General features: G+C 38.9%; 1 protein-coding gene across 1 annotated transcript in view; it reads left to right on the forward strand.

The window, feature by feature from the left end:
* Positions 1-4,982, forward strand: part of LOC135086231 (exportin-7-B) — a 44,680-nt gene extending 39,698 nt beyond the window's left edge. The window contains exon 24 of the mRNA XM_063981057.1: positions 776-4,982. Within this exon, the coding sequence (XP_063837127.1) occupies positions 776-875 (100 nt within the window). The 3' untranslated portion in view covers positions 876-4,982. The remainder of the gene's footprint in view (positions 1-775) is intronic.
* The last annotated feature ends 7,972 nt before the right edge of the window (positions 4,983-12,954 follow it).

Raw genomic sequence — 12,954 nt, forward strand, 5'->3', positions numbered from 1 at the left:
AGTAGCTAAATGGACCCAGAGTAGGTAATTGGACCCAAAACAAGTCCCTGTGTGACCCCCTAAAGTATTCAGTTGGACCCAGAGTAGACCCCTGATTGATCCCTCTTAAGTAGCTAAACGGACCCAAAGTAGCTCCCTGTGTGATTCCCTGTAAAGGGACTCAAAGTAGCTCCCTGAGCTACTCTTCCAAGTAGCTAAACGGGCCCAAACTACACCCTTGCTTGACCCCTTTAATGGACCCCGAATAGATCCCTGAGCGACTCCTGTATGTAGCTGAGTGGACACAGATTAACTCCCTGCGCGACTGTCCTCGGTTTTCCGTCATTCGCCTTAAGTGGTAAGCAACTGTGGGATTCCGGCCAAAGACTTCACTACCACAGTCTTGTGAAGTCCCTCGTGCAACTAAATGGTAATAAGGACTTCTAAATACGAGTAAACCTTAGTAGTACCAATGTTGAACTTTGTATAACGCTTTACACTGGTAAAACCCGGTCTGTGAGCACGTAGAATTTTGTCCAATGACCCCAAGCTACCCATCTTTATCGCTCGCGCGTAATTATGTTGCTGTTGCGCTCGCACACTCACTGCGGCCGCCCGTCGCGCGTCGCACAGTCGCAATATAATTACGCGCGAGCGATAAGGATGGGTAGCTTGGGGTCATTGGACAACATTCTACGTGCTCGCAGACCAGACTATAGAAATCTTGTTATACTAAATAATTAAAGTGTAAATGGGAAAGTAAAAATTGTTTTTAACAAGAAAATTTTGTCCGCAGATTCACACAGAACCTGTCTATCTTCAGACGGGACATCAACGACCTGCTCAAAGGCACCTTAGTCAACACATCCAACGTCAACGACATGATGACGTCCTAATGTGAGCTTCGTCGCAAATTGAGGTGGACACACACTTGTGTACGTACGCGAACACTGCACGCGTCTTACGAACACATTCCCGCTTATTACAAAAAGTTACATTTAGTATGGAAATGTCATTTTAAACCAGTGTTCATCCCGGGTTTAACTTTTTATAATAAGGCCCAGTATGATTATCTTTGGATACGTTCGCGAGCGATTCACGCGCGGGTTATAACATTCAAATGAATGTTTCGCGTGCCATCTTAACATTTTTGCAAATAGTGAACACTTACAAAATGAAAAAATCTTTATTTATCTATGCTAATGTTACAAAGATTTGATTGTTTTATTTATATTGAATACTCTCTGAAGCTACCAAAACTACTGGACAGATTAAAAAAAATTGCACCATTAGAATCCTACCTACATTAATTTTAGAGTGTAATAATTGAACTAATTTTTACAAACTGACAAATCTTAAAGAACATTTTACTTGTCTCATGATTTTTTCCCTACGTTAATACTATAGTAATATAACTTCTATTGACTTCAAACTGTCCACGAATGTGTTAAGATAATTATATCCCTGTTTTAAGCTCATTTTTAGTGGTTTGTGATATGCAATGTGTTCGTTGTACCGCATGAGTGTGGGTCCACCCTTAACATAGTGTGTACACAAGTCGCCATTTCATATAGCGGGTGTCACTACGTTCAGGCAAGTTAAGTTTAAATGGTAAAACACTGTTATAGAATGACAGGTGACGTATGTTTTACAGCATTTTCTTCAGACTGTGGTATTATTGACAGCTGTCATCTAAGATTTGACGTTTGTGGAGATTTTTTTTTATGTTTGTATCGTGAAATGGGAATGAAATCGCCGTTTTATTTTATGTCACTGTTATGTTAACAATATAGGGCAGATTTTTTGACTCAATTGAATGTCATATCCTAAAAGTTTTTATAAGTAATAATATGAAGTGCCTTTTTCATTTGATGCGGATTTCTGCGCGTGTAAAATCTCACAGCTCTCACAGCGGTTGCACGCAGTACAAAGATTTCGTATTGTGTGCCCGCAGCCGATCCGCGTTCCGCGTGCGTGTAGTCGCGTAAGGCGATTATCACACTGCACCGCGCTCCGCCGCGGTACGCGGGGCGACAGATTTAATCATTGTATGCAAGTACCTCAGTTTGTATAGAAAACACGCGCGGCACAACACACTGACAACGCGTCTGCGCGCGGAATTTTTTATATGAAATCACGCGGACCGCGGCGGAGCGCGGTGCAGTGTGATAATCGTCTAATAGGAAAAACATGTATGAAATAATGAAATGCGTACCATCCGCATGCGTGCGGAAATCCGCATCGCAGGAAAAATGCACTAACAGTGTGTATCCGCTTCAGAGGGCCTAGTGTGAGTTTACATCAAACGTCATCACTAGTGAGTGCGTCAAAAAATGACATAAATGTATGACGGATTGTACAGCGCCCCTAGCGGGAAACGTTCAAAAACTAAAATTTTCATAAATTTTTTAATGAAACACTCATTTTTTGATGTAAACTCACACACAGCCCACAGTTGTAATAATATCCTTTTAACAGAAATAATACGGTAAAGAGGTGTATAAATTGTAATTATAAACGAGAGCAGAGTATTGTAGAATAACCAGCAAATTAAACTGGGTGTAGTCATGCAATAGCTGGAACTAATGTGCGTTCCCGGTGATGTCGTCGCATTCGATGCTTACTGCTGGATTACTTTTTAGCTGTACAAATGCTATAGCATTTAATTTATTTATAACTGACATATTATGAATTATCTATCGAAAAACAAATGAAAATATGGCAACTAAATTGCTTTGACTGAATGTAAAAAAAAACCTGTTTATTTTGCATGTGAAGAGAAAAGCCTTGCTGCATGTATTTTATGAACAGAAAAACTAACTATAGTGTTAAAAATTATTTTTATTCTTATTATAATAAGATGTTTGATTTGTATAAGATAATTTTGCATTTGTATGTCTGAAAAGATCCAGTATTGTTAGATAATGGTCAATTTAATGTATCGAATGGTACGCAGTTTTAGTAACAATTTAGCAGTAGTAAGACGTGTATTTAGAAGTCTGGCCAGCGTGAAGATTTTAGTCCAAATCCTCCATTTGCTTGTAATAAAAGAGAGGGCCGTGCTCCTGCAGTAGAGACTAAAGGACGTAGCACACTTATCAACCCGGAAAGGGATCGTAACCGTATCACCTCGAGGCTGTCAGTATTATTTGGATGAAACTCCATACTGCAACGCACACCTATCCGCACTGTAACGTAAACGCCTTGACAGCTCGCGAAAGGCGATGACAGCTCGCAAAGGGCGATGACAGCTCGCAAAAGGCGATAAATGGTGTTGATTCCTTTTCGTGTTGATAAGTCTGCTATGACCTTAAATGACTTAATGATGATGGAGTGAATTAAGAATGTATATTTTTGTCAGTATTCGCTTTGGATGACTCAGATGTCGAAATAATTAATGAAGTTCCTTTTTAGTTCCTGTATATTTATTTAATCGGGTCGAATGCGGTGACAGCAACGGGAATTCGTTATTTTTAAGTTACGACAATCACAATTTTTTGTATCGTTTTCTAACGTTCATTTTTCATACAGACTGACATTCCAGAGTGAGGCTGTGGTCTCCTATTTACGCAGTAGGCAATACAATGCTTACTATAGAAATGTATAGTCCGCGAGACCTAAGCTGAGCTTTGCATTTGTGTGCACGTGGGTAGTGTAGGTGTGACAGTTTATACATATTACCGACTAGCTTTCCGCCCGCGTGGAATTTTGTCTGTCACAGGAAAACTTTATCGCGCGTCCCTGTTTCAAATACCGGGATAAAAACTATCCTATGTCCTTTCCCGGAACTCAAACAATCTCTATGCCAAATTTCATCAAAATCGGTTTAGTGGTTTAGGCGTGAAAGTGAGACAGACAGACAGACAGATTTACTTTCGAATTTATGCAATCGGTCTGAGGCGCAAGTCCGCCGCGGATTTTTATCACTTCATCTCTTGTACTGGTAGCAGCTTGACGTGTTTAATTCTTAGTATAGTACCACGATTCTAAAACCTCAAGTGGCAAAAATTAAAAACGTTATAAGGTATTGATAGTAGCGCCATCCTGTAAATGTCATAGTTATGTAGTTGTCCAACGTGACTAAAATCGAATTTAATAATCCAGTATTGATGAATAATATCTATATTTTGTTTTTGTGGTATTTTTTTTCCATTCAAACTTTTGCGAATTTTTTAAGTTTTTGGCTGACTCTACTTTTGGTATCACTCACACAAATGCAAAGCTCAGTTTACGTCATATGCCTTATAGCGTATAGGAGACCATAGCCTGACGTCATTGCTACGGATGGCGCGTGTATTGTGGGATGTGTGAATACTTGCAACTGAATGGGCACAAACTGTGCTGTCTTGTGTTGAACTGTGCTGTGGGAACTGGTGTACTTTTGTTGCCTTAAGATTAACAAGAAGTGTACAGTTGAGAGCACGTTTTTTGCTGCAAAATGGCCTGTATTGTATAGATCGTTTCATTCACGAGGACGCGCCCCACCATTCTTCCGCTAATATTTGAGTGTTATCGGTACACGCTAAATTATCCATGAGTGCACACGCACACTACAATAATGCCGCTTTTTCAAACTCATGAAAATTTAAGAGATAAAGCGCGCCAAAGTTCAAAAGAAGAGGCCCGTGACGTCAATGAGTGCTTAAAAGTGCCGCACTTTGTGGCGTCGCGCGGAACTTCAATTAATTTTTGATTGAAAAGTTTGAAAATTAAAAATGTACGTGTCCAATATTTTTTGATATTAAAATAGACGGATTAAAAAAAACAATATATTGGTATGCTGTCTTACATTAGGATCAATTTTTTATAAAGGTATATTCACACTTATACGATGCGTATGAGTGCCTCTCAAATGTACTCCCCGCGAACGGACCGTAGCAATGTGAATAAATCAACAATGTTCCATTGGTTCCCACACTGCAGTAGTTTTGATGTATTTCTAAGCTGTTTTAAGTGTCGAATTACTTTACAAAAATATGAAATAAACTGTTGTTATATTATTACTATATAAGGTGTTATTTTTTATACTGATCATACTTTACCAACGCATCTAATAAAATCATACAAATACAACCCAAGTGTTTTTAAAAAAAAATTCAGGCTAGTTTTCGAGTAAAACGACAAAGAATGTTTCGAAAAAAATAAAAAATAAATCATCCTTTGAGCGCGGTGAGTATTCGTTTACGCACTATCGTAGTAGCCGGCCGAGAGCAACGACCGCTGCCACGTGCCGCGCCGCGTGAGTCGGCCATATTGAAATTGATATCGCTGCCAGTCGCTCCGCGCCCACAGCCCGATCGGCATGCGGGAGCGCAACAACATAAATTTTAATAATCGTCCCAGTCCGTCCAATGCGCCCAAACGTATTGCAGTGTATGTGCGAGTTATTACAATGCCGCGCTTGATCAATAACAAAACGCAGGTGAAATTATGTTTCGGGCACACTAACTGGCCGACGAGAAACATTGACGAGTCGAAAACCTTCACACCTTGCTTGTTTGGAGCCGCGCAGCGCTTCAGGGAGCGCAGCCGTATCCTGACTTGACGAGATCCCGTGTGCTTCGAGGACGAAGTTCTGGATTTCAATTTCAATCACCGGCACAGTGCTGGCGGTACCCAGATGCGAGCGCCGCAGACGGCGGCTTTTGCGTAAAAATACGGAATGCCTTATCAAGGAGTTGTTGCCAGAGGGCCACGACCGCGACCGAGTTCTATCGATGGTTATTGCGGAAGTCTACCTAGGTACATACCTACAGTGTGATTTGGACAGATGAGTGCTTGTTTACGCGAAAGGGACTTTTTCCGTAAAAAAGTTAGTGCGCGAATTGTGAATACAACATCCGACGTGGTGTCTAGTGAACAGCAAGCAAGTGTGCAGCCCGAAAGCATTACCTCAATTCGATCGTGGCTAGATTAGACAGTGCAAGACAGTGTTTACGTGAACATTCAACAAAGGCTTGACGTTCAAAATGTATTGTGATTAGTGTAATAATAACCTAGGAACTTTAAATAACAACATTCAAAATAGGTAAATGTGTGAATAAGTAAAATCAATGAATCTAAAGTGTGATGGCAAATCATAATTTAGGAATTAAAACCAGGAAAATTGATCAGTGAGTTTTATTTACAACACCTATTCATATTCAATATTAGGGTGCATTTCCACTGAAGCGAAGCGAAGTAGTAATAGGTATGTACCTATCAATTTTTTATTACGTCTCTAAATAAATTGCGTAGGCATTACGAAACCGTAGATATTGAATTCCAATTTCTATCCTTTTTTAAATTTCTAGTTTAACGCGGATGATTCGCCTCGGTTCGTTGGAAAAGTCCCCCGCTATTACACTAATGAAAATACACTTATTTACCTACTTATGTGGCTAGATTTTGTTTCTCCCAGCGCGTAGTACCTATTAACATGACGTAACATCGTACATACTCACGAGTGATAATTTTTGGTAACGTAGGTTTAGTGTAATCTAACCTTTATGTGTGTGAACGTTGAATGAACGCGCGGCCATTGTTCGTACTCGTATGAATGAAATGAGTAAAGAAAGAGAGAGAGGCAGTGAGTGAAGACAGGATGGTTGTAAAAATAATATCTTTTTTTTGTTAGGAAAAGTAAAAACAAAAACTAGCCTGAATTTTTTTTTAAAAACACTTGGGTTGTATTTGTATGATTTTATTAGATGCGTTGGTAAAGTATGATCAGTACAAAAAATAACACCTTATATTGGACGATATTTTTACGTCGAATAAAAATTATTATATTATGTGAAATATGTTTTAAAACACCTTACTGATATGATATAAAAGTAAAAGGTATTGTTGAGGTTTTTTTCTCTTGTATATTTCATTCGTTCTTCGTTATTTTTCTAGTTGAACCATTCGTAGATGGTCTAAAATGTTCAATATCGTTTGATGGTATTTTTATAAGCTCTACGCCTATATTCACAAACATTACTATGAGGTCTCACAGTGCGCGTGGACGCACAGGGTCACACGAACCCATCACAGAGCTCTATCCAACGCTGTGCGTTCGATTTGCTGCTTCACTTAAGCAAGCGTCGTTTGTGAATACGGGCTTTAAACTCGTTTTGCTGACTGTGGGGCAAGTACCAAATTGCCAAGGGTTACTACGCAACTACACTGGGCAGCATTAAATTCAAACTTTTGATTGGTAGAATTTCAATATTTATATATTATTAAAATTTTACATTAAAATATTATTAAAAGCACTATTTCCTACAGAATATCTGATAATATAATAAAATCTTTGTTCGACGTTGAAATAAAAGCCGTTTTTATTCTGTATACGTTGACAATTTAGTATTTTTCATTAAAAGAGAAGCATGCGCGCGAATATACGTTTTTAATAAGGAAAAAATATTGAGCAACGTTGCCAGACCACTTGCAACTTAGCACAAGTCCCTGATAGTTTATTAGGAACTTATTTGTCAGATAACCTAAAACTGTCTTTTTGTTTTTAAAAATATCCGGTAGATGCATAACTGCTACCTAATACTGCTAATAATGGGGGGACAATGAAACTTACTTGGTTTCAATTTCCACCCCTGAAAGCAACTCAGGATTCGAATGGTCAGTAACAAAATGTGGACTGGATTTCCACGCGATGCAATGATGAAATATAAATCGATAATTTTACATTTTGTTCACTTTATTGATGTCCTTCAGGAGTATAAAACCATGGGACCCAGCTACACTGGGCCGTAGTATCACAAAATTAGGATACCTAAAAGAACAAAAGATCTATTTACTATGACAAAATGCTATTGCACTCTAAAATCTAGTACATCTAGATGGCAAAATTAAATGAATTAGTACTAATAAATAACTTTCATTATCTTAAAAGAAGCCTCCTCTCTTAAGCCGTGTCTCCAGCGTGTGTTTTGCCTTACACAATCAACATCAACATTCAACAAAAATGTCTACGAAAAACATTGTTTCACTACACATTTTTGTTTGCATCAACAATGTTTTTGCTTTCCATGCCCGGTGGAAAACACGTATACACGGCCAGAGCGTTATCTATCCATTTCCGTTTTTGCTGTCGCTCTCATCAAATGGTGATTCTTTGCGATAGAACGAGACATGACCGGCAATGGGCAGTTAACACTGTTGCCGATATTACGTAATGAAACAAAGTTTTGTGTAGACAATTTTGTTGAATGTTGACATGTTTTTGTTGAATGTGTAGGGCAAAAACCACGCTGGAGACTCGGCTTTACATAGATGTTTCATTTGCAGCGCCCAACAGGGTCCATAGACCCGTATCTTACTGTGAAGCTTCAACCAAACCAGGGGTCTCCAAACTTTGAACCCTGGGGCCATAATTTTTTTTTTTGTATGTATGTTGCATAACTGCATAACGTTTTTTATTTTTCTGCCCTCCTATGCAAACATAGGCTAAGTTTTAAGCTGTCGCGGGCCGAATTAAGGGCAGTAGTGGGCCGGATATGACCCGCGGGCCGTAGTTTGGAGACCCCTGAACCAAACCAACGCGTGCACGATGGTGAAAGGATCAGGCGGTGTAGTGTGAGTTTACATCAAACGCATTCGAAATCGACTACGTAAAAAAAGAGACATTAAATGTATGACGGATTGTACAGCGCCCCTGACGGAAACTTTCAGGAACTAAAATCTTCATATATTTTTTTAACGCAGTCGATTTCGAATTCGTTTGATGTAAACTCACACTACGCCCCCAGATGTCGTGTATGAATTTGTAGCGATGAGTTCACATCAACGCGTCCTGTCATTAACCAGAGCCCCGATTACGGTAACTTTTAACGTCTACAATCCAGACGCGCTTCATCGATTCTGCGATACGATTGGTCAAAACAGCTGACGTACGCTGTTGAACGACCAATCGTATCGCAGAATCGAGAAGCGTGTCTGGATTGGAAACGTTAAAAGTTACCGTAATCGGGGCTCAGATCGCCGACGCGATCTGCACGCGTTGGTTTTTCCGAAGCTTAACATCAACCTATGTACTGCTGGAAGCAATAAATAGTATTCCCGTGCTCGTCAGAATTCGATTTGTTATGTGCATGTGGATTGAGTGATCCTTGCTTCAATCTTAACAAAAATCGAGGAAGTTTTACTTAAAATATGTTAAAACATTGCGATGAAGTTTAAAAATTTGTTAAACCTAAGATAAAAATGTTATGGTCAATAAATAGGAGCACTCATACCGCACGCTTTAAGAAAACGTCAAAATGTTTATTTCAGAAAATAAAGCCTTTCCACTTCTTTTTATAGTATTGAAAAATTGTTAAGAATATGTTAAAACTATTAACAAATTCCGAAATCCCTTGCACGTCCCGTTCCAAAGTTATGACGATTATTTAGGATCACTCACACCGCACACGGGCCGTATGAGTGCTCTTCAAAATCATGACTATTTATTAATAAATACGTTTTATTTCTGTTGGGAAATGTGTGCAAACTGACGAGTGAATTTGTTAAAGAATAAGTGTGACAAAACTTAAAAGCTGAAGGAAGAAATTAACCTTTATTCTTTCCTCCAATATGCCGTGTGAGTGATCCTTACTTTTACCTCTATCTGCTCATTTGTAGTTCGTAGGCAGACTGAGTTAGTATCTAAAATTGTTAATCGTTTTTAACAATTACTTGGCATATATTTGGCTTTTATTAAGGCCATAATTTAAGAAATATCAGGCTTTGATGATTCCTAAAGGAAAATGTTGATTAGGGTACATATGATTTTTTATTTTGTGAGACTGTTTCGATTCATCAGAAGTTTTCCTAAGGACGATATAACCCAGAATAACATGTAGGCTATAGGTAATTTATGACGACATATAACAAACAAAATTTCACGCGGGTTTTGATACGTCGCGAGTTGCGGCCTATTTACCCCTATGAAAGCACGTGTTTTCGGATTTTTGCTTTCACACGTTGATCCATACACATCTCCGCTTCTTTTGACACTTTACCTGGGATTCTACACCTTCAGAAGCAGCACAAATCGTTGCACTATTGCAAGAAGGGCTCAGCCAGCGGGCTGTCGCACGTCAGCTCCACATTTAAGCCAGTCTTGGGCTCTTGGGTTTCGAAAGTTTTAAGACGCTTTCGGGAGACTGGTGGCTTTATCCCGAGACCAAGTACTGAACAGCGTCGGTGCACATCGCAGAGGAATGACCGTTTTTTCATGTCAACCTCTCTATGAAATCGTCATTTGACTGGTATCGACGTCCAGCAAGAGCTTTCAATTGGCTCGTACACGTCCTCAGGAAAACTTCTGATGAATCGAAACAGTCTCACAAAATAAAAAATCATATGTACCCTAATCAACATTTTCCTTTAGGAATCATCTAAGCCTGATATTTCTTAAATTATGGCCTTAATAAAAGCAAAATATATGGCAAGTAATTGTTAAAAACGATTAACAATTTTAGATACTAACTCAGTCTGCCTACGAACTACATAGGAGCAGATAGAGGTAAAAGTAAGGATCACTCACACGGCATATTGGAGGAAAGAATAAAGGTTAATTTCTTACTTCAGCTTTTAAGTTTTGTCACACTTATTCTTTAACAAATTCGCTCGTCAGTTTGCACACATTTCCCAATAGAAATAAAACGTATTTATTAATAAATAGTCATCATTTTGAAGAGCACTCATACGGCCCGTGTGCGGTGTGAGTGATCCTAAATAATCGTCATAACTTTGGAACGGGACGTGCAAGGGATTTCTGAATTTGTTAATAGTTTTAACATATTCTTAACAATTTTTCAATACTATAAAAAGAAGTGGAAAGGCTTTATTTTCTGAAATAAACATTTTGACGTTTTCTTAAAGCGTGCGGTGTGAGTGCTCCTATTTATTGGCCATAACATTTTTATCTTAGGTTTAACAAATTTTTAAACTTCATCACAATGTTTTAACATATTTTAAGTAAAACTTCCTCGATTTTGGTTAAGATTGAAGCAAGGATCACTCAATCCACATGCACATGATTTGTTTCTACAGTCGTAGCCGTACCGTCGCGTCGCAGTTGCGCGTTTGTATATAGATAAATAAATTGTGATTTGTACAAAGCGGACGTGTTGTTTTATTTCTAACGCCTTTTATGTCCATTGACAGTGTTAATTTTATCAAAATCTGTCTAGTATTTTTTGCAACATTCATATTTTTAATTGCATTTAGCTTTCGCGTTCAAGCATCGTGCATGCACTGTCAGATTCCATCAATACAATATTTTATTTGATACAAAATGTCCATACATGATGCGGGCAGCGTTCACTTTGGCCTGACCGCAGACCGCAGAACATCAGTGTAGCAAATCCTTCATATAAAAAAGTAAAAGTAGATAGGTCCAGCGGGGCAGTGGGAGGGATGTTTTTTGTTTTCCTGTCAAAATATACAGAGTTCAGGTATTTGAACCTCTTGGTGCTTAAGTAAGAGGGAGAACCCTACTCCGTTATCTGCTGTGTAGTGTTAAAAGCATTCTCCACCAGTCGACCTTTGGTCATGCAGATGAGATAGACCGTGATTGGAGTGTTAGTTTCTCGATTAGGTTTTAGATCTGTGGCATAGCATAGCCCTTTCCTCATTAGGTACTTCAAATAAAACGTCCAAGTAAAGCACCATCTCGTTTATTGCGTCACGTTCACACGCTCTTGGCGAGCTCCTGGGCTTTCGCCACCACGTCCTCGAAGAACGCACTTAAAAAATAAATTAAGGTAGGTTTTTTGAATGGTTGGCTGTAGGCTGGATGGATGTAGGCTGAGCACCACCTTAACTTTGACGTTATCCGGATGTGCATGTGAAGATTGAGTGATCCTTGCTCTTCATCATCATAACAAAACCTTAACAACCTTAACTTTAACGTTATCCGGTGCTTTGTATAGATTTTGCCAGATTTTTTTGACGTTTAAAGTACGATGGTGCACGAAGTTAAGTTTTCGATGCTATAATTTTCCGAAAGTTAGGTTTTAGAATATTAGATTGTCCAAAGTTTTCCTATCTGTGAATACCTACATCCTACCTACGCCCTCAACTAAAATAAGTAGTTCAAATAAAACGCTCAAATAAAAGCACCATCTCGTTTATTGCGCCATGTTCACACGCTCTTGGCGAGCTCCTGGGCTTTCGCCACCACGTCCTCGATGGTGCCCACCATGTAGAACGCCGCCTCTGCCACGTGCTGCTAAGATTTTGGTAGGTTTTCGAGAAGTTAAGTTTATCGAGAGGAAAGTTTTCGAAAGTAGCTTTTAGGCTGAGTTGCACCACCTTAACTTTGACGTTATCCGGTGCTTTGTATAGATTTTGACAGATTTTTGACGTTTGTCAAAGTTAAAGTAAGATGATGGTGCAACCCAGCCTTAGTTTTCGTAAACGTTAAAGGCTTTTGAAAAGTAAAAAAATAAATTAAGGTAGGTTTTCTGAATGTAGGTATTTTGTTTATGTTTGTTTTTTCCTCCGTTAGGTTATCGATGCTATAATTTTCCAAAAGTTAGGTTTTAGAATATTAGATTGTCCAAAGTTTTCCTATCTTGGATAATAATATAGTTACAGCCTACCTACGCCCTCAACTAAATAAATAAAATCAATAATAAGGTAAGTAGTTCAAATAAAACGCTCAAATAAAAGCACCATCTCGTTTATTGCGCCATGTTCACACGCTCTTGGCGAGCTCCTGCGCCTTCGCCACCACGTCCTCGATGGTGCCCACCATGTAGAACGCCGCCTCTGCCACGTGCTGCTAAGATTTTGGTAGGTTTTCGAGAAGTAAGTTTATCTAGAGGAAAGTTTCGAAAGTTTAGCTTTTGTAAGTTTTAGCAGTTTTAGGCTGAGTTGCACCACCTTAACTTTGACGTTAGTCGGTGCTTTGTATAGATTTTTGACGTTTGTCAAAGTTAAAGTAAGATGGTGCAACCCATCCTTAGTTTTCGTAAACGTTAAAGGCTTTTGAAAAGTAAAAAAATA

Source organism: Ostrinia nubilalis, chromosome 30, assembly GCF_963855985.1.
Source record: "Ostrinia nubilalis chromosome 30, ilOstNubi1.1, whole genome shotgun sequence".
NCBI classification, from domain to species: Eukaryota; Metazoa; Arthropoda; class Insecta; order Lepidoptera; family Crambidae; genus Ostrinia; species Ostrinia nubilalis.